We start from the raw sequence: 26,608 nt of genomic DNA on the forward strand, positions 1-26,608 counted from the left end.
TCGTGCTGGTCCTTTTGAGATATATAACCGCTCTTCAAAGTATAAAAGATCTCCCTCCACCTTGAACTTGTCGTCATTGGCACGTTGCTTAATATCAATGGCTACTGAATCTTCAACCCCAGAAACTCCATCTCTATTTGGTGAAATAAACACTTCTCCAACTTGGCATATAGTCCTCGCTCGCGTAGTTTTTTCAATACCAAACAAACATGTTTTTCATGCTCTTCCTCATTTTTGGAAAATATCAAAATATCATCCAAATAGATGACAACAAAATCATCAAGGTACTCTCGGAAAATGTCATTCATCATATGTTGAAAGACCGCTGGAGCGTTGGTAAGACCAAAGGGCATGACATTATATTCAAAATGGCCATACCTTATACGGAACGCTGTCTTCCACTCATCTCCTTCGTTGATTCATACGAGGTTGTAAGCTCCCCTTAGATCAATTTTTGTAAAGATCCTTGCACGTCCAAGTTGTTCTAAGAGACCAGAAATCAAGGGTAACGGATAACGATTCTTCTTTGTTACCTTGTTGAGGCCTCGATAGTCCACGTACATCCGCAACGAATCATCTTTCTTCTTCACAAATAAGATGGGTGCTCCAGTTGACGATTTTGAATGACGGATGAAGTTCTTGGCTAGATTCTTGTCGATGTACTTCCGCAACTCCGCCAACTCCATCTGCGATAGATTGTAGATTGGGCCAAAAGGTGGTTGTGCTCCTTCTTGTAAGTCTATGGTGCAATCATATGGTCTGTGTTCCGGTAGCATGTCGGCATTTTTCTTTTGAAACACGTATTTAAAATCCTTATATTGCTCCGGTATACTTGCTGTAGAGATCTTCTCCACGGTAGTTGGAACCGCATAAATGACAAACGGTGTGCCTCCCTTGGATAATCTTATAAACGCTCTTGCTCCAATAAATAAGGATTTCTCTATTCGGGGTTTTCTATTAGGCTTGCTCTTGGGTGGTTTTGTGGGAAAGGTCACCTTCTGCAACTTCCAATCTATCAATGGGTTATGCTTTTCCAACCAGGAAAGACCAAGAATAACAGGATTTGATGGGATTCTAATAATATTGAAAATAATATGACTACTATGGTCCTTAAATATCACTTCTATAGGTTCTGATTCATGGGTGACACTACCAGACAATAAAGGTCGTCCATCTATGACTTCAACGTGGACAGGTTTGGATTTTTGTACTAAAGGGATCTTATGACGCTTTGCAAATTCTTCGTCTAAGAAACAAGCAGATGCTCTTGAATCTAATAATGCTAAGGTTCTCAGTTTCTGAGGGCCAATAAGCAAAGGGATTGTAAAACAAAGGGCAGGTTGAGCGGAAAGAAAGGAACCTGGATGTTGTTGCGATATTTCACTGTCCAGCCGCACGGTTCCTATTGTGGCTGGGCATCATCGTTTTCCTGAATAAACGCGCCCCTAGTCTTGATAATACGTCGATTTTGCTTCTTGGGACAGTTTCCAACTTTGTGGCCTTCTTCACCGCAATACAAGCATAGACCTTCCTCCATACGCCGCTTTTTTTCTTCTAGAGTAAGAGATTTGACACGTACCGCATCAATTTGCATGTCTTCTACCTCTGAATGTGAATTCACGCTGCTTGCCGACATTGTTGGGGTGTGGCAAACCGTATGTTGTCTTGAAGTTGATCTTGGCGACGTTGGAATAGGCGATTATCGTACTTCACAGCTTGGCTAATAGCTTCGTTGAGCGTTTGTGGATTAGGAAGAGTTAACAGCAAATCCTTCACATCGTCCCTTAAACCCTAATAGAATTGACTCATTAACGCTTCTTCATCCCAATTGATATCGCATGCTAATTGCCTGAAGTCCGATGCATAGACTGATGTAGAACGCATCTCTTGTCGTAGTGACCGGATCTTTGTTGTAGTCCATCGAATCTTGTCGTGTTCACCAAATGCTTCCCCAAATGCGTCCAAAAAGGTTTCAAAGTTGTTTAGTATGGACGATCGTTTCTCGAACAAAAGAGCAAACCATGATAGAGCTTGTCTTGTAAGTAAGGTTCCAACAAGCCCAACACGTGACTCCTCCGTTGGATAGCGTTCGGACTGTAAAACTGTTATCAACCTGATTTGGTTGACGAATCCTCAAAACTTGGAAGGTGTACTATCGAACTTGTCTGGAAGGCTAACAAGGGGTTCTTTATGTTGTAGAACCAGCGGTGCTTGTCGAACTTGAGGTAAAGCTGCTTCTCCAAGTGTAGAAGTTTGAGGCTGGTGCAACCTAGATTGTGCCATCCCAAATGCTCCATCATTATGAAGCCTTGCCACGACTCCTTCAATCTCTGCAGTTCTTTGCGATAACGTAGCGAGGGCATACATGATAGCATCTAACTTGGACTCTAAACTTTTCGTCATACTAATGTCTTGGCCCTCGACCATTCTAAGAGAAGGACAGAAATGACTCTACAAGAAGACAATATTGGTTTAGAGGAGGATACTTCGCAACCTCTAAAATGCCTTAAGAGCTTCAAGAAAAAGAGTTATCCACTCTCTCCAAGAAGAATAAGACTCCAATATTGTAACAAAAGAAGTATCAGTTTAGAGGAGGGTAATCCACAACCTCTAAAGTGCTAGTACACTTCCAAGCAGAGGGGTAATCCATACTCTAACAAAGAAGAAACTAGCTCTGATATCTGAGGTGAATGAAGTCTCGACAAACTGTGACGGACACAAAATACAGACTTGATATCTACCAAGAAGTTCAAGAAGAACTGGCAAGAACTAGATTAATCAGATGAATACAAAAACAACACCAGAGAGGTGAGCTAGAGCTCCAAGAGATGTGTTGTCGAGACTGAAGAACTCTTCAGCCTCGATTCCAATATATACTCCTATTTAGGAAGCTTCTCAAACAACTTCTACCAACTAGGAAGCTTCTAGAAGGTTCCAGAGACTTGCTTTTAGAAGGTTCTAGAAACTTATCTCTAGAAGGTTCTAAGAAATATGTCCCTAACATCTTCTACCAACTAAGAAGCTTCTAGAAGGTTCCAGAGACTTGCTTCTAGAAGGTTCTAGAAGCTTGTCTCTAGAAGGTTCTAGAAATTTGTCTCTAGAAGGTTCTAGAAACTTGTCTCTAGAAGGTTCTAAGGACTATGTCCCTAAAAATAATCCTCATAGAACAAAGCAAGTAATACCAAAATTTTACACAATATGATATAGAATATACTACAAAGCAACATGATATGGAACATTTGGATAGTTAAATGCATGCAAGAATTGAATCAAGATAGATTCAATCTTGAATAAATCTTATATTAAGCTTGAAAATCAACCATTCAAATTAGCATGTAAGTTTGAAAAAATCTTTTGATATAAACAAAGTCTAAAAAAATCATTAATCCTAATTAATAAGTTTATGAAAATTTGGACTACCAACAACATCTTTGCTTTGTAAAAAAATGAATCCAAGTAAAAACTAATTCCATGTAAGGTATTTCTTCTACAACACTTGATAACATATAATCCACCTATGCCATAACTATATCTAGTATAAACATAATAAGATATAGAGACATCCATCACTCACAAAAAAATAATTCATATACAATAGATATCACAGCCTCCTAATCAATCAACCTTAATAGGAATATTTAGGTACTATTTAAAGAAATATAACTAAAGCTTAAGAAACAATAGCTTGCAGAATAGAAAATTTAAGATCAACAAATTCTAAATAGTCTTATGTTAAAGAACTTTTAAGAAATTTATATTTAAATAGTTATATCTCTTTATATAAAAAAAGATGAGAATAGGATGTTATTGCCAATAACAACTCTCATAACTAATCTAAATCTTATTGAGTACTAGTAATTAAGTTTGCATTTGAATTTATCAATTAAAAACTTATAAATATTTAATGTTCTTATTGATAAACCAAATGATCTATCTAAGATTGTTTTAGATTGTTAGAAGACACTTATGTCCATTCAAATTTTTTAGTTTATGTAAGACTTATTATATTCTTGTATTACTAATATGTAGCCAATTTAGACCAATTTATTTTTAAATCAAAAGCTCGACTGAACTCTTAAATAATCTTAATTAAGATGAATATATCAAAATCTTTTCTATTAATTATAAAAATAGAATTATTTGCATATTGAGAGATGAAGCTTCTTAAATTATCATATTAGTTATTTCATCAACAATAATAAACACGCAAGTAGCTAGTATCTAATAGGCATCTATGCCTAATACTTCTTTTTATGTGAAATTAATGTGTCTTGATTTGACATGTTAACCTTCTTACTTCCAACTCTTTAAGTGGATTTTCAACTTCTGTCCATCTATCTATTTGTTTTGAGAGATTTTCCACCATTTTATCCTTATTATGTAGATTGCATATTTGAACAGTATGGATTCAATGAGATAAATTTATTTTTAAATCTAAGGTATGAACCTACCATTATGCTATAAAAATTATTTTAATGAGACTAATTGAATATAGACAAATAAACTATGCAATGGATATATCATGAATCAATTAGTACAAGAGCATAGATGTTCTTTTATCACCAAAAAATATAGATCCTCTTTCTTCCATCAATGCTACTACATTAAGGGGCAACAAAGGAAGCAATGAAGACAAAGCAAAAACAAACAAAATTAACCAAAACAAATACTATGATGCTTCTGTGATATTCCAATAAAGCTATTTTGACTTATTATATAACATAACTATTTGGTCTTTCTTACACAATTTATTCATGAAAGATTGGAAAATTAATAATAATAATTAATAATAATCAGTTTGGTATCACAAAAGTACATCATGCGTCATTAACTATCCACAATTGAATTTAATAAAAGTTACCCATTTTTCTATACAACAAATTATATGCACCAACCGTAGCCAAATTCTATGCCAACTGCGATTTGATGTTTTAATCTTGGAATTATATGTTAAAAAAGCTGTACAAAAAAGTTTATTGCTTCAGACAATCATGATACTGCAGTTGGAAGAGCATAATTAGCAATAGAAGACGATAATCAATGCACAGTAACAATATATTTGACTTGAAAACAAAGCGACATTTACTCTGGAACATAAAACTTCATGAAACGCATACAGCACGACCCTTTTACAACGAATTTTTACACAACTCACGAAGTCCAGAGTGCAAGTGTACACACCTGACCAGTCTCTTGAAGCGATATTGGTATAATCATACATACTTCCTGTTGCCAAATCGGCGACAGGCCAGCTGCTTTCGGTGGACTCAAAGGGAGAGAAAGGGGAACTACAAGTTTGTAAAAATCACAATGATGCTCTTTTTAAGCGCGATTATTCCACCCCAAGGTGCGAAAATCACAATACTGCTCTTCTCCAGCGTGAGTCAAAACAATGTCCGTACCAGTTTCTCAATACTTCATAATTTAAACAGTTCAACCGCTATGCTGTTATTGTCCGTTAAAGCTTGGAGTAACCAAAGCGATACCCTCCACATTCCACATTGTTAACGTGGAATCTGTATTCCTTTGAGAGAATTGGTCAGAGGACAATCTAGTGAGAATCTGTACAACATTGCGATTTTGCAAATTCCAAGCAAAGATGGAAGATAGCCCACAAATCAGTTGTTGATGGCGTTGAAGTTAAACCTGGATAACTGCTGAGGAATAGCAGAAATCACAGGACCGTATCTCTGCAAGGTAATAATCATTGTATCAAAAAGCTAGTACGGATTGACTATATTTCTAGTTATTTATCTTACAAAAGGCACAAAAGAACAAACAGAATAGCAAATCAAAACCCAAATAAACAACAACAAAACCAGTATTACATCAGCTCAGTTAAAATCTAAGATGCCTAGCACCCCAGCGTTGTATGAATGATGGTGAATTGGAAAGAAACATTTTTATCCTTTAACATTCCTACATTACTTGACTGACCTGAACGTTGTCGTAGAGCTCAAACAAAGGAACTGCTAGAAGTTTCAAGTTCTTGGGAACAGCGAAATACTGTCTCTCGGATAGGCAGACTACAAACAACTTTTTGCATTCCTACAATCCAAAACGTAGCTGCTTCAATAAAATTTTGACTTCACAATTCAAAAGAAAAAGAAGTTACTGCATCTGTATTATACAACAATCGCCTCAGGTATCAAACCAGAAAACGCACCTTGGGTTTGGTGATATGGGGAGGTTGATAAGGGTATAGCAAAGTCTCAAAATTTGGGCGCCACCACATAGCGGCACATTCTCCTATCTGCATCACCACCATCCAATTTATCAAAGAAGCATGATGTGTTGGGCAACCCTAACAAGCATTGTGCAGCCCAAAGCAGTAGGCATTCTCAGCGCAAATCACCTTCCAATTAGGTAAAAGAAGATGCTACCTTGAAATCAATGTTCAAGCCAGGATTGAAATGGTTCTACATATATACTTGGATAACATGGAGGATACTTGACCTGCCACTCTGGTTGTATAGAAGAGGCTGTTGGAGCAAGCTTGCTTGTAAGCTTCCGTTTGAGACCCTCAATTTCTACACAAACGCTCAACCTTTAAGATAAATCACAGGACTATGTGGTCTACGTTGCGAGATGGATGACCATAAAGAGTATAATTTAAAATAAAATAAAATGAAATAAAATCGAGAAAAAAAAAAAACAAACAAACAAAGTAAAGCAAATCAAGGCAAAGCAAGAAGAATAAAGATATTGCACTGCACCTACAAAACTACAAAAATAAGAAATAAAGATATGATCGAGAGCTTGATTAATAGGTAAATGATATATGCAGGTCTAAGGAAAAATGCAGAGACTAATTTTAAAATAAAATGCAACATCCCGTCATCCACATTCCTTATAAGACCATACCACGGTTGAGAGGTAGGATTCGATAACACTCATCATAAAACAATAAACACAGAAACTGTAGGAATCAACATCATCTTACCATTTTCCCCAGTCTTTAGGCGCCCACCAGGAAGCTTGAAGAAAGTGTTACCAATTTGCAACAATAAGACATGAGGATGATTGTGCTCTTGAACCTAAAATACCATAAACAAACATCAGAATAAGACCCACATTTGAACCAGATAAACAACTATATCTCCAAGTAGCAAATTAGAAGGTATTGTACAGTCCAATCAAGTATCAACGACCAAAACTTTAAACAAATACCACTATCACATAAAACACTACTCACCAGCAAAATCCCCTCCACACTTGTCCGCATACCTTCCTTCATGTAACTGCACAGAACCCGCTACCGTGTCATTACGTTTAAATTATTGAAACATAGTCGAGAAGATACAGTGCGAACACACCCTTGCCGCCTCACTGTAACTCCAACTTCAATTCAAGCACCCTTTAGAAAATCAGAAATAAAAAATAAAAAATAAAAAACAAAAACAAAAACAAAAACAAAGAAAGATACAAAACTAAAACTAAATATTGAAATGCTAAATAAACAAATAAACCAATCAAACACCCCCAAAAAAAAAAACCCACACAAACCCAAATTTCCAAACAGAGTATTAGAAATAAACAACCCGACACACTTGAAAACGTAACATTAAAAAAGTAAACCCACGATCTCGTCGACGCGATCTGAATTAGGTTAAGAAGCGGAATGAAAGGGAACCCACTTCTGTTTCATGCGAGCAAGACGATCGGCGACAGAGGTGTCCTTCTCCATCTTGGCTTCCTTGCTGCCAAACGTATAACTCGACAGCGGATACACATTTACCACGGGCCCAGACACCATGTTGGCCTCAGCTTCGAAACCCCAACTCAACAGTAGTGCAGACAGACAGACAGACAGGCAACTCCGAAGCTGTAGAGAGGCTATGAGCCTGGTAACACCAAATCCAGCGCTCATACACACGCTCAGCTGGTCCCTCAACGACGAAAACCCTGAAAAAACCCTCGAAACACTGCAACTCCTACAGTAAACTGCGCCTCGATCCCCTCCCCTTTCATTGACGACGATGGACGTCGTCAGTTCGCTCGTGGGTTTGTCCGTCTGTTCGTCCGCCAGGGTTTTCGTTCGTTCGTTGGTTGGTTTGTTCGTTTGTCCCTCACGTGCACTTCAACTGTAAAGAACATGAAACGAAGGATTTCGGTTGAATTCGGCTGTCTGTAATGTTATCGAACAGCTCGAAAGATTTTTTATGGTTTTGGATGGGCTGCTGAGAGAATCGGTGCGAGAGAGATCGTGGCTATGGTTTTAGGAGTATGTTTGAAAATTGTATTTTAGGAGATTGTTCTCATTCATAAGCTAGTGAATTTCTAATGCGAGGCTGATTGGAGGTTGGCTGGAGACTTCTGGCGCACCATTTGGTAGCAGTTATGGAAGCATTTTTAGGGGACATTGTTTGGATTGCGACTTGACGTGAAGAGCTAGTGATGGTTGCGGTATACATGAAGTGTGGAGTGTTGTAGCAGTAATGGCAAGTGATGCAATGGTCTAGGGTTTAGGTTTTCAATGAGAGGTTTTACTTAGGTTTGACTGTTACATGTTGAAGAAATATCAGTTTGATTGCTGGGTTGTGGCATGCTGGGGTTTTGCGGTACGAACCCGAGGAATTGCTGTATCCAGTTCCGGTTTGGCTCTTTATGTGTTTTAATCGTTATTTTATGGATTTTGTATTTCAGGGTTCTTGACGAATGAGCAAAGATGGCGTATGCACTGGTAGATGATCTGGACCCGCTGTCGAGCCACACCGTAAAGGATGGGGACATTTCTGTTGCCGATCGTCTTGCGCTAATTAAGTACGTTTAACATATATATATATATATATATATATATATATATATATATATATACTTTCGTTGCCTTTTTTTGTTTTTCTTTGTGAGAATGCCACTGTTTGTCACCAGCGCCGCGTTTTTTTGATTCTCATCTGTCTCCAGCACCTTAAATTGATTTGTGAAGCTTGGGTACAAGAGTGGGTATTCCGCGGAGTCTTCGAAGGCAAGCATTGCAAAAGCCAATAGGTTTACGATTAGGTGATGACAATGCTTGGGGTGTGTATGTTCATGATTCTGAATTTACATTCCGAGTTATGACAATACTGGTTCCTTTGGCCACAGTGCCTGGTCTATTCCAGAGTCTATAGCCACTAGTTGCGTAGTTGTATTATTATGGCTTAGAACGTTTTCATTTTATTGTCATCCGCATCTCTCAGGTTTGAGAAAGTACTAGTTTTTCTGCATATGATTGAGGACTGAGGGTGGTAAGAAAAAACAGTTATTGCTTGTGGGAACGAGGAAATATTTCTAACATGTGATGAACATCGTGGCAGGATTGGGGTTCTGTTTAGGTTAGAATTGATAGAGAAGGATGGGTGACATTTCCTTCTGAAGAAGGGGATTTGAGGAAAAGGAGGTCTAAAGGTAAAGGGTGGAAGAGAAAGAGAGATGAGCTTAGACGGGTCGGAGTCACCGGCAGCGACATTATCACCATCATCCAGTTGTGGTGATTTTGCAGCTTTGCTTGACGCTGAGCTATTTGTACATGAGGAATCAACGGCTGACAGGCCGGAAGACGGGGGTTTGGTGTCAGCAGAACCAGACAAGGATGGTGACTCTTCTGATGAGGAGGATGATTCTAGTGAAGAATCCAATGGGGAGGAAGAGGAATCCGATGTTGACATTGATGCTGATGATGATGATGAGTCCGAAGCGCAATTAGTTGTTGAAAATGATGGGGATAATCTAGAGGAATCCAGGTGAAGTTCTAAGAGGGCTGCCCAATTACAGGCCAATTCTGTGATAGCCTTACAATTGTCGTTAAGAAATGATGGTTGAGCAAATATTGTGTTTTTCGAAATGGTTTTCTGTGGGCACGAAATTAGTCTTCATTTATCAATCATTTGGGTGCAGTCTTGCTTACTTGTTTTGTAGGATGCAATATCTGCACGCTTGATAGATCTGCTTCGTTCCTCACAAGATTGGGAACTCATCTGGTCTCCAATACCATGCCTAGGGATGTTCTTGTTAAATTGTTTGATGATTTTGTGGGATGATAGCTTGAAAAGAAGGCGTAAAAATGAGACTGGTCCTTCACCCGATTCAGGTACAATTTTTTAGTTTTGAATTATTTAATTATTTATTTTGCGTAGAGAAGATTTGCAAGTCTTTCCATCAGTTAATCATATGTCTGTATTTCGCTGTACTGCTCTCGGTATGCTACTGCTGCGACTTTTTTTGAATGATGCCTCACGTCACTTGTCGTGTCCATCTCTGCCTCGCGTATAGCTGTCCATAGATGCCTTGATTCGTCTGTGTGGACGATGAGAGTCATTCAGAGAGATAGTTGAAATTCTAATGCTTGTTGGTTAAAATGGAGGAAGAAGATTAGCAATTTTCAAGTATTGTTTTTAATATGCTAATTTATTGGATCCTTGAGCAGGCACAGAAGCCAGTAATCATTGTCCTCCACATCCAGGATTCATATGGAATGTTTGTATTCGATGTGGTGAGCGCAAGTCCACCGAACCAACAAATGACCCGGTCCCAACTCATGTGGGACTGCGATATATCCACGAGGTATGCTCTCGTTAAATGCTCCATCAACTTCCACATATTTTAGATTTACTAGACCATTTATATTTGAGGGATATGTTAGTGCTAGACTTGGCTTGTTCTTTTCGCATGATTTTGCAAACCATGCTCGTTACATCATAGAGTTCTACATGCCGCACAGATTTGCACTGTTTACTAATCAGTATTCGTAATGGATGTTATCATGTATCTTTTATGTATCATTTTTTACTATGATATCTATGTATTTCTTAATGTAAAATCTTGGCATTCTATTTCAGGGTTTGGAAGTATCAGAATTGGAAGCATCTCGTGTGCGGAATGCTGAGCTTAGGCGGGTCAACAAAACGAAAAAGTTATTGCTCGTTGTTGATCTCGATCACACCGTGCTTAACTCTGCACGTTTTGCAGATGTACCTGTTGGTATGTAATTCAAACTTCACCATCATCCAGATTTATTGCTGCACGACAATTGGCTGACTGAAAAGTCACTTGAATTAGGAATTTGATTGGGGATGCTTCCATTTGGCATGCTGTATTACTGTAGAAATGTGGATTTTTGTACCCAACGATATGAATTCCCGCAGGACGTGGATTGCAGGTGAACTGCAAGCGGGAGGGAGCAGTTTACACCAGATGACGAAGTTAGGGCTGTGGACAAAGCTGAGGCCATTCGCACATGAATTCTTACAGGAGGCAAGCAAGTTGTACGAGATGTACATATATACTATGGGTGAACGGAAATATGCTAAGAAAATGGCTAAATTACTGGATCCCACTCGCCAACTCTTCGCTGATCGTATTATTTCTCAGAATGACAGTACTAAGCGATATACTAAGGACCTTGACGTCGTCCTTGGAGCAGATTCAGCAGTAGTGATTCTGGATGACACTGAAGCGGTATTGCTCTGCCTTAATACAGCTTAGTATGTGGAAGTTAGCTAGCGAATCAGGTGTCCTTGTCGCTGTTATTGTGCTGTTGATGATGTTTATTTATCTAATCTTAATAATATTTAAAAAGATTTTAAAAATTAAGATAAATTTTCATGTGTTCAGTTATTTCTTTTTCTCACAGGGAGATATTATTTTATTTGTATGCAGGTATGGCCCAGTCATAAGTCAAATTTGATCTTGATGGAACGGTACCACTTTTTTTCGTCAAGCTGTTCTCAATTCGGTGTAAACTCGGCCTCTCTGGCTCAATTGTACAGAGATGAAAGCGAAACTGAGGGCACTCTTGCAACAACTCTCAAAACATTGCGTGCCATACACCATGAATATTTCAACGGGAAGGTATATTTTTTTAAGCAACTTTCACTCTTCTTCGTTGCTGTTAAAAGACTGAGATAAGAACGGGGAAGAACGATCATAGCCCAACTTCGTGTCATTAATTCACTGATACTCATACTGCAGTGAAAACCAAAATATGAGTTTCAGTCTTGGAGTTGGCCTCTTATAGCTTTGGTTCTAACAATTTAGTTGCCTTGCAGAGCCAGAAGCGAAAGCTCTCGTCTGATTCCTCTGATGTTCGATTGGTATTCCTCTTTTCCTATGTGTTCACTTTTGAAAATGGCAGAAGCTATTACAAGCAAAAGAAGCAACTGTCTTCATCTAAATGCTCTTTGTTATTTCATGATTTTTGTAATTTGCTGTTTCTAGGGAATCTTACTACATCTGGTGTAATAGTTGTTTTTGTTAATGTATATTATCAGGTCATCCGTAGCCTTCGTGCCAAGCTACTTGCAGGGTGCAACGTTGTCTTAGGCCCAGAGATTCACCCATTCTGGCAGTTGCCGGCCGAGCTAGGAGCTCGATGCAGCACCTTCTGCGACCACACAACCACGCATGTGGTGGCTCTAGATCCGGGAACAGACCAAGCGCTGTGGGCAAAGGAACACGACGTTTTTCTTGTCCATCCCCGTTGGGTTGACGCAACGAGTTATCTTTGGAGTCGGCCACCTGAGGAGGACTACCCTGTCACTGAGAATCCTGCAGGACCAGCCGTGGTAACATTTGCAAAAAACGTTCTAGTGGAGCCTTTAATTGTGGATGATACGAGCGACAAGGGTGAGGTTGAGCCATTAGTTGATTTAGAACCTAGCAAGGACGAGACAGTCTCCCAAGCAACAAATGCTGTTGAACTTAGTGGCTCCAGCTGCTTGGAATTGCCACCAACGCATGTGAATGGATTAAGCGATGCTAGTTCTGTTGAAGATGAGGACTTGGAAATTGAGTAAAACTTTTCGTACAGGCTGGTATAAATAATACAAGTTAAGCTTTGATGGATTGCCTTTGTATTGTATTCCCTCCTCGCATTCTGAGGGCGTCCCTCACCTGCTCAAGAAGTTGCTCTTTACCCACGTTCCATCTGACTGCATCTACAGTCTTTTTCTTGCTGCAATACTCATGTTGGTTTGAGGATAATTGGTCATATGATTTGTGACGTTGCTTTGTTACACATATCATGGCGAATCATGCAACACTAGGTTTACTTGAAGGGGAAGTACCAGATTCCACGCGCCGATTTGCAATCGTTTGGAAGTCATGCTTAAATCTTTTTCTTCCCGTGAATTGCTATCTGAAGAAGAACCTCCCTTGAAATACCTCAACCGAAAGCGAAATGACGCAAGTATGTCAGTTGTCATCTTCCTGCACAAATTCACCATACATCTACGTGAATTACGGAACTGCTTCATCCGTCGCAGGATCCAGGAATCCGTCGTTTACGGTCATATTGTCGCGGGATGAAACCTCATAGCATGATGAATCTTCCATCTTGTGGCAAGCCTGTACTAAACGATTAGGTTTCCTTCAACAGAGACTGCATTCAAAAGTATAAGTTATATTCGGCTCCTCTAGCACAGGTTGCTACAAAATTGGGTATTAGCATCATACCTCTGGAGGTGCCATACAAGTTCACCAAAATTATCGCTACGGGAACAAGTGGCGATTTCTTCAAGTGGAATTCAAATCGATGCAATTTTGAGGTCAGAGTGTGCGTTGTCTGAAACAGAGAGACAGTCGTCTGTCATGAACTTTTGGATTCTTTCGTGATTGTGTCGAAAAATTTCTTCTGCAGTGCGATCTGAGCCGTGACATATAATTTCAAAACTGGTGTTATTCTGCTGGGGAGCAGGAAATCTGAAAAATGCGGAGCTATTGCAACAGTAGTGAAAAGAAATACACATGCTAAATTACATTCAAATCGTGAATTCTGCATATGTTTGCTCAACGAAGATCAGAAAGCCTGTCATGAAGGATATGTAACAATGCAGCGTCATTGGAAGGTTGGAGCGGTGCGCGAGGAGGTAGAGGAAAGGTTTAGAGAACTCTCGTCCATAGCAATGGTGGCTCATAGGGATATAGAGCGTCACCTATGGCTGGCTGAGCATAGACCTGATTTAGCTTTATTAGCTCCAGCTCCATCTCGAGTGAAAATGGCCCTGGTAGAAAAGATGTCACGGAAGAAGAAAGATGTCGATGGCAGAACAGCGAACAGAAACCCAACTTGTTCCAGCCGGAATATTAATAATTTGGTTCGTTCGAGTGGAAGAGAATGTGATGACCTCCGCTTCTCCTCGAAATCGGTTCTTATCGAACTCCCCTCTTTGTGCAAAATTCCGATTCAGAGTTGTGTAGTGTATGTAACCTAATCTACTGCATACTTAAAAATGTGCATCTCAAAGCAATTCCGGAATCACACGACCAACATTTTGTGGGACTTGTTTTCAGGAAGATGATCATCAGAGGCCATTGATCGACGCCATGGCAAAACGTTCGGCCAGGAAGCAGAAGAAAGTCGTACAAAAAGATGTTCCAGTTAAGGTCGATAAACGCGAGCCAATCCTTGCATGGTTCAAATTTGATCACGAGACTCGTTCCTCAAAAGATAATCAGGGCACACAACTCAGACGTAGCTGCGGAGCTCCGAAGCCCCACCCGATTGAAGATCAAGTTCCCTGCAGCTTCAGAGATTGGACGCATTCCTCAAAGGTGAAACAAAAGGTTTGCGATGATGAGAGGTTTAACTCCAATCGTGATAATTCTCATGGGGAATGGGCCCCTAATTCTTCCTGCCGGCTGACCAACTCTTCGGGCCGGCCGAAGGAAGAGTTTGGCAAAACAAAGATAGAAGATGGTAAGTGCCTCTCTTACTGTGAGCTTGATACTGTTTAATTTGCAATAACTTAATAAGCACGGCAAACGATTTTTCAACAGAGAAATGTTGATTTCCAGATGTGCATACTCTACCTGGTGCTGATTTCTAGAAATAACATATTCGATGTTTACGATTTTTTGCATTGAGATTATCATTTACTTAAAGTGATGCAAGAACCTCTCGAAGAAGGTTTATGCAGGGTTGCTGGAATACAGGGGCGAAGAACTGCAGGTAAAGCTTCAAAACTCACTCACAAAGTACGAGATCAGAGCTGCGACAATCTTGAGCCATTAGTCGATCATTGGTCACAGGTATTAATTCTTAATACAATTTCAATTGTAGTCAACATCACGGTATTCTTTTGAATGCAACTGCAGCAGTTTCTGCTACAAAGTTAAAGAAACTTTCAAAATGGCAACCACATTCCATATCCTGGACTCCATCGAGAATGACCAAACTCTTGGCATCTGTTAGTCTCTTGTGGCAGTTTCCCTTGTGCTCTGTCATCTGCTGAAGAACCTCGGATTTAGGTTATTAATCTCTTTTCTGAATAATCGACAGACTGCATCGACGCAAGAATGTACAACACATCATGCAGAAGAGGACATTGACATTTTGCGGGGACACGTGACAGCAAACGTTCTTGAACGATGGGCAGAGCCTTTGGAACAATATTTTAGCACTATTCAACTATTTGTAAGTTGCCACCTTAGCTATATTAGACACAAATTGCGAAATAGCTGGATTGAAGCATTTCTGAAGGTGGTGTTATGTTCAGGAACAAGAACTCCGGGAGAAGTGGCTTACCCCGAAGGAATCAGAGGCAATACCAGATTCTGAAATCCAAACAGGCTGTGATGAGGAGTTGACATGTGATCGACATGCTCCCAATTTCCAGAGATTATCAGAGGAACGAATGCAAAAGACACTTTCAGATGAAGTGGTAGCCCCAACCGATGGATCAGTTAACGACTTGACAGCGAGATCATCACAACTCACACACAGTGTGGGAAGTGACCAGCAAAAACAAGTAAAATTTTCGGATCTTCAATGCAACGCTGCGACTTTGAATACGTCACAAGTGCATAGGAAATCTCTGGGCCAAGTCGAGGCTCAATCTACTAAATCCCTCCACAACAGAAAGCTTAGAGGTGCATCCTCACTGCGCGAAGAAGCAGAGCTGTGGACAGGTAATAAACATTCTCATAAGAAAAGGTTTGAAAGCGCAGGGGAGAACTCTGTAGCATCGATGTCAAAGCACTCATCTCAGGTGGCTAAATCCCTTCATGGCAAATCGAAACCAAAGCAGCTTTCTCCAGGTTTTAGAACTCGCAGGCCGGTAGAGTCGTGGCCACCTGAAAAACTTCATACAGCAGAATATAAAGATCTGCAGCAATTAACATTCTATAATCCTGGAACTCACATTGTCACGACAAAATGGGAGAACACCCTATTAGAGACACTGGAAGACAAAGCCCGAAAGAAATCAGAGTGGTGGCCAGTGACCAGACGTCCTTACAGCATGTCTGAATTGAAACTACTGCGTGAAAAGGAGGAGGAATTAGCGAAGATAACAAGGAAGTACCCACCTGGAAAAATATATACCGGATACACTATTAAACGACATTCAAAATCCAGTCGCAGGTCAATTAAAATCAAGAAAGCAGAGGAACATCCTCAGGGGGTGGATAGACCTCAGCAGGTTCTCGAACATTGTCAGAAGATGGATAGACTGCTTAATCTGTGTGCTCTTGATGAACTGAAGAAACGGAATAATAGCAGAAAGTTGCCTGAGAAGTCTGACGAGCAATGCCAAAAGGTAGATGTATCCAGCATTTATGGCGCTAATTGTGAAAGTAAGAATCAACTGAATGTCGGAAGGCATTTCAAAAGTAAAACGGGGCAAAATGCGCTTCATGCACTAAGAATGCCCAGACGTTCGAATTCTATTTTGTTTGGTATCAAATTTGATCACAGGGAGCGGTCCGGGGTTAAAATGCAACCCACTACAAGATGCGAGGAACAAGTATGCGCAATTATCACACATTCCCAAGATCAAGTTTGTGAGTTAATTACGGAATTCCAGCCTGGGCAGGATTCTCTCCACCAGAACCAGATCAAAACATCCAAGGAAACAGCTTCTTACCTCTTGCCTCAGATCAAGACACCAAGAGAGTTGGACATTCAAGGGGGTGGTTCACGCCAGGAAAATACACAGCGAAAATTCCCAATTACACTTCCAGTGGGACCCATTGATGAGATCCGAAATCGGGGGTGTGAAGTTGACATAAGAAAAGATGGGCCGCAGACAGATTCTACTGTGCAGCAAGGGGTTGAAAGGTACATGAATGCATTTCTTATTTTGCAGTTTGATGGGCCGCGATGTTGTAGCAATCTCTTCATCGACTTAGATGAATAGATCAACTGCAGCAGATATGATTACGGAGAGAAACCTTCATCAAGGAATATTCTGTACTGTATCGATTGTAATGTCTGCACCTACTGTAACTTTCCAATTGTGAAGTAGTATGCGTTGGTGGAGTATCTATTAGTGGAATACCCTGATAGTTTGCGCACTTTTTCCTGCTACTATCGCAACTTCTGAGGCTCACTGGGTGTGCTTGTGCAGGTTAGCTGACAAACTTATTGATCAAGTGGTCAACGAGGTTGCTTCCGAATTGACAGAATTTGTTGAAACAGTTGCTGAGCAGATGTTCATGGATGAGTTTATCGCATGACAACATGTTTCTCCATTGATCAGATTAGGCTGAACCATACTATGAAGTAGAACGTGCAATCATGGTGAGTTAGCGAGTGTTTAGACCAGAAAATGCATTTCAGTTGAACGCCTCAGAGTATGTTGAAAATCTGCGAAGACACTGAGCTTGTGCTCCTTATACACCAGAACTTCCTCGTCTTCTCCGCGCTACAACTACATCATACGATGGTTTACTGTTCAAGTCAAAGAGCACATCTAACATTCTCCATGAACAACTTCAGCAACAGTAGTTTCATGAGCCATTGGCTGATTAATTTAAACTCTCAGTATGGGTAGAAAAGTTCTCCGTGTGGTGAACAAGGGTGAATATAACTACAGATTCCTAGTCTTCTAGTTTCGGGGTCTCATTACTGTTAATCAGAAATTTCACAGCAAGAGCGCCACTCATGTAGAGGCCAATTAATGGTCCAGCCAGTAGACATTGCGTCAAGGGGTCAGTGGAAGGAGTCAAGATAGCCGCAGCAACGACAGCTCCAACAACAACATATCTCCACACCGACAGCATTTGGTCCCCCGTTATCAGCCCTGTCTGCCCCAATAGTAATTGAATTACAGGCACCTGTACAGTCCAGGAAACTAACTATCAATCTCAACTCCTGGAGTAAAAAATTGCTCAGGTGCACTCACATGTGCTTGAGAACTCAGTTGACAACACCATGCTTTCAAGCAGAAAATAAAGGGAATAATGTAGTGTTGGAAGGAGGTGGGGTCTGACCTGGAAGGATAACCCAGTACTAAACATGAGCACCAACACGAACTCGAAGTACTGGTCGATAGACCAAAGCGATTCAACTACCCCTTCTGCGTAGTTGACGAAGAAGTTGAGAGCTGCAGGAGTAAGAACTGAGTAAGAGAACGCCAGGCCTGCATAGAATAAGAACGAGGATCCGAACACAACGGGCCCCAGCAGTTTCCTTTCGCTACGAGTTAAACCAGGAACAACAAACGCTATAATTTCATATAATATTACGGGGCTGCCGAGGAGAAGTCCAGTATAACCTGACACCTGCAGTACAGAGGGGTGCACATTAATGGCCAGGCAATTGGGATCGGTAGAATCCACAAAGAGCGTGAAGGAATCGTAGAGGGTTTAACCTTAAGAGTGGTGAAAAAATATTCGCCAGGTGAGAGAGCCAAAAATCGAACACCAAGGGGAGAAACAGGCTTTTCGAGAAGTACAATGAGATCCTTGGCAAAAACGAAACAACCAAGAATAGCTGCCCCAACCGCTAGAACAGAAACCAGAAGTCTCTCCCTGAGCTCTTCTAAATGGTCAAAGATGGTCATCTCTTTATCATCGGGGAGCTCCTCCTCTGGTGGGTAAAGCCATTTTGATAAACTATTCTCTTCAAATACTGCCTCTTCCTTATCCTCCGCTAGTTCTTCTGCTTGCCGTTCTTCGGATTGCACGGCAGTTCCTGTAAGAACAAATTCAAAACATGAGCTCCTCTCCAAATGGTAAAATGTGATGTGTCTGACAACCCTCTCAGTGCCTCAGAAAGATAGAAAAAGAACAAGAAAAAGATTAAAAATAAGCAAAAATAAGCAGCGCGCATCACCATCAAAATGAGAATGCTCAAGCACTGAAATGGTAGCTCTCCATGTAGGAGAAACGCATCGAGAATATCAATTCAATTCTTAAGAAATTCCGAGTGACAACATTCTTTCAGCTTGATTGCGCGATTGTCAGTGAGAAAGACCTCTACAAAGTGAGAGAAAGATGATAAAAGCTTCAATGAAAGCACAAGACTTTCCTTTTGACAAATGTCAACCCTCACGATGTGGGTTTTAAAGGCAGGATTGAAATAAATGCCCACCTTTAAAAAAATTCTAATGAAATTTCCAACAAATGAGTTCTGGGTTACCACCAAGTTCCTTCAGGCTGCCTTTGACCAAGAGCTATAGCCAGTTTCGTCACCTTAAACCAATAACCCTAGAAGAGGTTACAAGTTTTCATTGGTTGAATCGAATTCTCTTCGATCACTCCGGCATTGATAGGCAATGTAATTTTTCTACTGAGAAATCTGTACAATCAGATGAGCAGAAAGAGAGCGCAATGCGACGATACGGGTGGAAATTCTAAGACTGGTACGAATTGTGTACACAGCCACTTCGACTCTAAGTTTCCCTCTTGAAAGACTCCTACAGGAGAGAGTGAAAGGCCAACACATTCAGAAGAAGTTGCAATTCACCCCTAAGAAAATTCCACTCATGAAAGACGCCAACGGATGAAGATATTTTAAGAAGCTTGAAGAACTCCATGTTGTATAAATTTCAAGCCGAACGCCAGGTCGAGCTCCTCCATACCATACCCCTCATGCCTAAACGAGATTTCCTTCGGCTCCCAATCCAAGATAAAATTCTATATAGAAAATTATTAGAAAATCAATAAAAAAAAAAAAAAAAAAAAAAAAAAACCAATCAATCACCAAAATCTCGGAATACCCAGACGAGGAAGCAACGGGGTTTACACTCTGCAGAAGTAGAAGCTTTGGAACCGAGAGCTCAAAGCCCTAAGGTAGGCCAGCCGTATGATTCCACATCAAGGCTCGTCAACAAACGTACACTTGCACTCCACAACAGCGGCTATATCAACAACCTTACATTCATTCTCAGGGTCAATCGCATAATACTTCTTACTCGTCTCGATCCGCTTGAGGTACTCAGGGCGCGCAAAAATTTGGACGCGGTTATTGTCACTCCTCGCGAAATTCAATCCCCCTTGAATCCCCTTCGCAGCATGAACTCGTAGCAGGCCCGCGACCATGCTCGACACCACGGGTACAGCAGCATTCGACTGCGCCCGCTTGGTGTTGCCATTCATGGCCGAACCTAGCGATAGCTTCGAACCCAGCGATGTTGTCGCCAAGGCTGCCAAGGCTGCCATCGTTACCATGCCCTGTGATTCCAAGCAATCCCCGATTCGCAACTTCGCGAGCACAATCCCTCGATTCTGCAATACTGGCTGCAGACGCTCTCCGCACCTCCGTCTCGGATAAGGGGCGTGGCGACAACACCCGGCATTTCAACGGGCCGGGTAGGCAATTCAGCGCGCCTGGTCCCTCGAACTTGGTGGGTTTCTTGTGGCCTCTTGTAGTCTCTTCCAAGTGGTCCCAATTCAGAGGAAAAAAATTTGTGGCCCTAGAAATTTATCCTCGTACCCACTAATCAGATCTTATGATAAAATAATATAGAATGCCGTTTCCATTCGTTGCAAATTACTGAAACGTCGACCGTCAAGCGATTGAGTTCGTTACAAAACCCATGTATCATTATGGAACATTTGACTGCATAGAATCAAAGAGTCAACAGAGCGTAATTTTTTATGTCTTCTCGGAGGATATATATTTCTCATGTCATGTCGAATCCTTAATCCTACTTAGCAAAAATTGCAATTAGACGTAAACAAGTAACTACCCAGAAATATGAGTTCCGAGTATGAAAATGGAAATGCTAGGATTAGCAAGCTTGGCCATGTGCACAAATCTGCAGAAGCATGGGAGTGGATGCTTGCGCAGCTCACAAGTGGAGCGGAGTCCAGTGGGTCCGCTGGGACATAGTATGAAAGGCGGACACCGACCTCTCTCTCTCTTCTTAAATCGCTTCTTGAGTGCAACAGGTTAATCCCTTGTTGTTCACAGTTGGGCAAATTGTAGCGGCTCCTTCAAGTTGTGGGTGCAGGTGGGAGTGACCTTGAATTGACTGGTGACTTCTTCAATCTCAGTTGCAACTCAATTCCGGATTCGCTTCTAGAATTATCTTTAAGTTTATCGGAGCTGATTACGGTTGCTGTTCAATTTGTGATGGGTATTCCTTCTTTGAGATTTGGAACGTTTTTTGTTTTTTCTGAGTTTTGGGTTTGTTTCTTGCGGAGTACGTGATTTGTAGACTCGTCTTCTGGCGGCCATCGATAAAGTGAACTGAGAACCAATGTCCGTAGATGCTATCGTGCTTGAGCTTGTGGTTGTACAGGTTTTGAGTTCCGTTGTTTGTTTCTTGTTATTGTGATTCACGCCCTTTCTAGCCTCTGTCACGGATTCTCCGATGGCTCGTGGGTTTGCATCACAGTATCGGTTAAATTAAACGAGTTGAAGCCTCAGTGATTTATTATTGGTCTGCTCCATTTCAGCGCATCTGCTCATTATCGTTCGACATGTCACTCTGCTGCCAGGAAGTGCGTAACTTCAATTCTTATGACACTGTCGATGTTGAGGTATACCAAGCTTCCTGCACAGTACCCATGTGCTATAAAATCAGGTAATCTTCTGTGTTCACGCTCTAACTTTAACATCTAGCTTCGGACAAGTGATCCAACTGTTTGATTATTGAAAATTACATGATAGAGCAAACTCTATATTCAGTTCGTACTTAATTTGTGTCAGGGTTCCCTCTGAATTTAAAGTTTCACCAAATTCAAGCTTAACATGAATTAGTTTCAACTTTTGATTGGCCTTTTCAGATGGAATAAGATATAGTCTCAATGCAGTGGGTTTGGATTGCTGATCCTTTGGTTACAGGCGTAACTACTGTTGCTCCGAGCGCCTTCATCGTTGCTACTGTTCTACTTGAGTCAATGCAAGCTTTGGCTTGCCGATCCATTTCACATCAACACTGTGTCCTTTCCCACATCTACAGCTGCACACCCTTGAAAGCGAACATTTCTCGGCGAATGGATGTAAGACAACTCCACTGTTCACCTATCTCTTTCAGTTTAATTTATAAAACACTTTCTTGAGGTTTTCTCGATGATGAGAATATATTGGTTACAGTGTCGATCTAAGCTCTTTTTGGTGAATTGTCTTTTTTAATAGTCTCATGCCGTCATCACTTATTGCAGTCTGTGATGATGAATCCAACCTTGACAAATTTTGTGACATTTCCCTTCATCTCATACACAATAACTCTTATTTCATGTTCATAATTCGTGTGCACCTGTGTGTAAGTGTATTTTTATTTATTTATTTTCTAGTCTTTTAAATAACAGCAAAAGGCGTTTTTGGATTCTTCTTTTATGATGTTATCTCTGAATAGTGATGGTTGAATTATCCAACCCAAAATTGTTTTTGTCATGATGTATTTGAGACTTGTGTACGCTGTAATGAAGAGTTTTTTCTACATGCAGTATTTCTGGAGACGACGCGCGATTGATAATACGGGGCTGGTGAATAGTCTACGAGAGAATGGGACGATCACTACCTCGAGAGTAGCAGAGGTGATGGAGCAAATAGACAGAGGGCTTTTTGTTCCAGCTGGCGTAGGCGATCCTTACTTTGACACTCCTGCGCCAATAGGATATAATGCAACAATATCCGCTCCGCACATGCACGCCGCATGCCTTGAACTTCTTAAGGACCATCTGCAGCCTGGCATGCGCGCTCTTGACATCGGTTCAGGTTTGATCACCTCCATATACTGAATTAATTCATGTAACAGTAACTGCACTGCTCGTGAGGGTATTGATTGATGTCACCTTCTCTTTGTTGTCTTCTGTTCTTTATCTTGGTAAAAGTTTACACGCTTGCTTTTCTAGCAGATTGCCTCTAAGAGCAAACTGCCAGTCATCTCAGAACTTGTCTGTTGGATTCCTGATCATGAAGTTGGCTTCATTGAGTTCAGATTCTGTCTTCCTCTTTGTGATTGCGAAGATTAATAAGATACAGGGTGCAGGTTCTGGGTACTTGACAGCAATCTTTGCTCTTTTAGTTGGAGAAACTGGTCGTGCTGTTGGAGTGGAGCACATATCTGAGCTTACTGAAAAATCGGTAGAAAACGTGCAAAAGTGCAATGCTGCACATCTTCTAACTTCTGACAGCCTTTCACTACATACTGGAGGTAGGTTTGGGAGGGCCCTCATATTCTTTTACATGATCATAATGATCTCATTTAGTTCACAAAATACTCGAGCGAATTTCTTGCAAATGACAATTATTTCCCATTTTCTGGCTTTTTAGTAATTGTATACCTTCCAAGAACGACATAATAATCACTAAATTTGTCTTCCGCTGACTTTCAGAAGAGGTATTGATGCTTGCAAGTTTGTTCGTTAAGCAGTGTATGATGTTATTGTGTTCACAAAATATTCTATTGTTCAGTTCAAGTGAAATTCTATGCCTACTACCGGGGAATGAAATATATTCGTATTAGATAGTTCAATGTAAGTTTTTATTGTCATAATCTGTGATATTTTAACAGAATTTAGGCATACTATGTGAGTCTATTAAACGGCCTGTGAATGGACGCACGGAAAACTATTCGTAGCCAATATCCACCACATTCTGGCAGCACTTGACTGAGTGATATGTAAGCAGATGGCAGAAAAGGGTATCCAGATCTCGCGCCATACGATGCTATTCACGTGGGAGCAGCTGCCCCAACAATTCCACCCGCTCTAATCGAGCAGTTAAAGCCTGGAGGGCGAATGGTCATACCTGTAGGTGACGTTTTCCAGGATCTGGTTGTAATAGATAAAGACATGCAAGGAGAGGTGAAGCAGTGGGATTACACCCAAGTGCGGTATGTACCCTTGACTGACCGCCAGATGCAGCTGGAAAAGGAGCAGTGATCTTCAAATCGTCAGACGGTACAGGTAATCTATTTTGTGTATAGGAAGGCATGGACACTGGTGTGAGGAAGTTTTGGATTGTGATCAGAGCAGTTTTATGTAAAAATGTTTTTCTCACTACATGTACACACACACACACACATATATATATATATATATATACATACATGTATATCGGTTTGTAATATAGTTGCAATGGGTTCTCCGACTTTGAGGCTTGGTGTTGAGTTACAACTCTGTAGCTGATGTTTGCTGGAGTTTCTGGTTAGCTTCCTTGCAGTGCACCTGAGCATCAGGTATCATCCTCATTTAGACACACTTCCTGTTAAATAGCACCAGCTATGGTATCAACTCACTTTTTTTGATGTACTAGTGCCTCTTTACACCTAGGTTCCTTCCACTTTGTTCTGAACTGTGCAGGTTGATTGTCATTACAATGTTTTGTAATCAGTAGAATTTGGAAATACAGTTCAACCATAAATTATGTGTTTTACTGAATTAAGTCATGTTTTATATATCATATCAATAATATTTAGCTTTAAATCAAGTATTGTATGATATTATAGTATTGTTTTATAAGTTAAATACATGTATTTTTCATAATTATAATTTATAGTATGATCATTATTGCTTTGAACAAGTGATTGTCTTTGTCTTTATGCACTTTTGAAGTTTATGGTATATTGAAATTGTATACATATTAAATTATAAAATATGGTAGTTTTTAGAGTAAAAAGGTTTTAATTATAGTTTTTTGTAATTTCTAGTTATAAATAGATGTAAGATATGAATAGGATGATTTTTATTCTTACAATTATTCACATCAATTAGTAAATTTTTAACTTTAATAAATCATAACTTATTATTAGTCATAGAATTTTATCTAAGAAAAATATTATATATATATTTTTTTATGCTAAAATATCAAGAATATTCCATCATTTTTGATAATAGCAAATATACCTTCAAATGTAATAAACTATTATTAATTTGACAAAAGCATAGTAATTCTTATAGATTCTTCTATTTTTTTTTGTCTTCATATAAGGCTCTAATTACATGCTTTTATGCTGTTACTTGCAATTAAATCTTGGCTTGTTTTTTTGGTATTTTTCCTTGTAATTTCTCAGCATCTAAAAAATATCTTACAAAGGTGTTGAAAGAGTGAGTGGAAATTACCATCATATTTATTTTTAAAAAATTCTATATCATATTTTGGTTTTTAGATTTAAGTTGCTAAGCAACTTTGGCAGTTGTAAAGAATGTTGCAATTGAAGTCATCCAAGATAGTAGCAAGAATAAATATGTGAGGGATTTTGGTATATCACAATTCAATATTGTCATTGCAGAGAGCTTTAAGAAAAAAAAATAAATAAATAAAACAAAAACAAAAAAATAAAACAAAACAAAACAAAACAAACAAACAACATTGCTATAAATCCAAAAATCCATGTAATTGTTATATTGGACTATACTCAGGCAATTGTTGCTATTGTTTTAGGTTAATTTATCAGAAATTGCCTCAATGGAGTTTAATGTAAATTTCAAAGATGATTATATCATTTTTAAACCTTTCTGCAATTCTTACCAAGCAATTGTGTCCATGTTTGGTGCAATCTTAAAAACAATTATGTTGTATGCTCCAAATTTTGATGTGCCAAAAGAAGAGACTTGTACACCATTCTCAACAAAAATTTGGGCAATTTTTGCGCATACTCCTCTCTGTCCTATAGGTAAGGTGTTTCTTTAGCATGAGTTGTAGCTCATTGCATCTTTATGCAAAAAAATATGATACCCTTGTCTTTTACGATGAGGCCTACAATAAGTTGGTCTTCAAGGAAAAGTATGTGTTAATGTCTTCACTAGATAGCATATATGAGAGGACAATGACAATGAATATCTTAGGCAAGACATTCTCGTTGACAAGATGGAAAATTAAATGGGTTGTGGCACTACTATATCTGACCCAGAGAATCCATTTGGCACATTCTTACTTAATCTTTGCAATTGCAAAAATACTCTAATAAACATCTATAAAAGCATTACAAGCACTTAATTCATTCTTTGCAAAACTAATTAAAAGCCATAATGCTTAAAAAGACATCCTTCTTAAAGATTTGAAGAGCATAAGGTCTAAGGTTAATGAACCAAAAGAAATCTATTTCATCATGATAGATTATATCTTTTTTGGATTTGAGAATAATGTTGCTTTTTGCAAGTATTTGATTGAAGAATTTGACATAGCAATGATTTCTCCTAACATCATTCACACAAATCCGGAAGATGGTAAGAACCATAACAATTGTTGTACATTTGTCAGATTGGTGATATCTTATCATATTCAAGGATAAATTTTCTATTATAAAAAACATCAAGGATAAATTTGCAATTAAAAAGAATGTAAGGATATTCTTGATATTTTAGCATATTCAAGGAGTATATATGATTTTTTGTATCTAGTATGTAAATCTATTTATTTAATAATTCTATATTTTTATAAAAATTTAAATTATGATAAAATAAAATAAAAAATAATAATAAAATAATTCCAAATAATTAAAAATATATTTAA

General features: G+C 39.5%; 5 protein-coding genes and 2 long non-coding RNA genes across 23 annotated transcripts; 3 read left to right on the forward strand and 4 right to left on the reverse strand.

The window, feature by feature from the left end:
- Positions 1-5,101: 5,101 nt before the first annotated feature.
- Positions 5,102-7,895, reverse strand: LOC112285835 (pre-mRNA cleavage factor Im 25 kDa subunit 2). The gene is made up of 7 exons (XM_024527092.3): positions 7,638-7,895; positions 7,196-7,241; positions 6,944-7,037; positions 6,457-6,530; positions 6,167-6,253; positions 5,938-6,048; positions 5,102-5,690 (listed from the first exon to the last, which is right to left on the reverse strand). The coding sequence occupies exons 1-7, from the start codon at positions 7,868-7,870 to the stop codon at positions 5,619-5,621; spliced, it is 717 nt and encodes a 238-aa protein (XP_024382860.1). The 5' UTR covers positions 7,871-7,895; the 3' UTR covers positions 5,102-5,618.
- A 196-nt stretch (positions 7,896-8,091) lies between these two features.
- On the forward strand, positions 8,092-12,838 carry LOC112285831 (RNA polymerase II C-terminal domain phosphatase-like 4). Of its 10 annotated transcripts, none has more exons than XM_024527073.3 (11): positions 8,092-8,337; positions 8,647-8,763; positions 8,927-9,000; positions 9,297-9,722; positions 10,023-10,069; positions 10,406-10,542; positions 10,818-10,959; positions 11,138-11,436; positions 11,638-11,829; positions 12,027-12,071; positions 12,249-12,838. In XM_024527073.3, the coding sequence occupies exons 4-11, from the start codon at positions 9,412-9,414 to the stop codon at positions 12,771-12,773; spliced, it is 1,698 nt and encodes a 565-aa protein (XP_024382841.1). In that variant the 5' UTR covers positions 8,092-8,337; positions 8,647-8,763; positions 8,927-9,000; positions 9,297-9,411; the 3' UTR covers positions 12,774-12,838. The 10 variants fall into 10 exon arrangements, with proteins under 10 accessions (XP_024382841.1, XP_024382843.1, XP_073391836.1 ...); XM_024527075.3 differs by having other exon boundaries at positions 8,092-8,331; XM_024527078.3 differs by having other exon boundaries at positions 8,095-8,192.
- LOC149988421 (uncharacterized) lies at positions 11,703-14,018 on the reverse strand. The gene is made up of 3 exons (XR_016504379.1): positions 13,911-14,018; positions 13,432-13,621; positions 11,703-13,185 (listed from the first exon to the last, which is right to left on the reverse strand). It is a non-coding gene; the product is annotated as an uncharacterized LOC149988421 (long non-coding RNA).
- On the forward strand, positions 13,806-19,891 carry LOC112285830 (uncharacterized). The gene is made up of 6 exons (XM_024527063.3): positions 13,806-14,123; positions 14,269-14,674; positions 14,885-15,006; positions 15,257-15,391; positions 15,474-17,035; positions 17,325-19,891. Exons 1-6 carry the CDS (start codon positions 13,806-13,808, stop codon positions 17,431-17,433), a joined length of 2,652 nt encoding a protein of 883 aa, XP_024382831.1. The 3' UTR covers positions 17,434-19,891.
- Positions 17,513-20,432, reverse strand: LOC112285832 (sec-independent protein translocase protein TATC, chloroplastic). The gene is made up of 4 exons (XM_024527081.3): positions 20,115-20,432; positions 18,570-18,892; positions 18,190-18,480; positions 17,513-18,033 (listed from the first exon to the last, which is right to left on the reverse strand). Exons 1-4 carry the CDS (start codon positions 20,368-20,370, stop codon positions 17,797-17,799), a joined length of 1,107 nt encoding a protein of 368 aa, XP_024382849.1. The 5' UTR covers positions 20,371-20,432; the 3' UTR covers positions 17,513-17,796.
- A 648-nt stretch (positions 20,433-21,080) lies between these two features.
- LOC112285833 (protein-L-isoaspartate O-methyltransferase) lies at positions 21,081-24,244 on the forward strand. Of its 8 annotated transcripts, none has more exons than XM_024527087.3 (6): positions 21,081-21,281; positions 21,604-21,731; positions 21,992-22,149; positions 22,597-22,867; positions 23,142-23,306; positions 23,783-24,244. In XM_024527087.3, exons 2-6 carry the CDS (start codon positions 21,668-21,670, stop codon positions 24,034-24,036), a joined length of 912 nt encoding a protein of 303 aa, XP_024382855.1. In that variant the 5' UTR covers positions 21,081-21,281; positions 21,604-21,667; the 3' UTR covers positions 24,037-24,244. The 8 variants fall into 8 exon arrangements, with proteins under 8 accessions (XP_024382855.1, XP_024382853.1, XP_090108444.1 ...); XM_024527085.3 differs by having other exon boundaries at positions 21,646-21,731; XM_090252318.1 differs by having other exon boundaries at positions 21,081-21,179; positions 21,499-21,731.
- Positions 24,184-26,500, reverse strand: LOC149988422 (uncharacterized). Its single transcript, XR_016504378.1, has 3 exons — positions 25,625-26,500; positions 25,000-25,169; positions 24,184-24,321 (listed from the first exon to the last, which is right to left on the reverse strand). It is a non-coding gene; the product is annotated as an uncharacterized LOC149988422 (long non-coding RNA).
- Positions 26,501-26,608: the final 108 nt, after the last annotated feature.

Source organism: Physcomitrium patens, chromosome 8 (assembly GCF_059467195.1).
Source record: "Physcomitrium patens ecotype Gransden chromosome 8, ASM5946719v1, whole genome shotgun sequence".
Lineage (NCBI taxonomy): Eukaryota > Viridiplantae > Streptophyta > Bryopsida > Funariales > Funariaceae > Physcomitrium > Physcomitrium patens.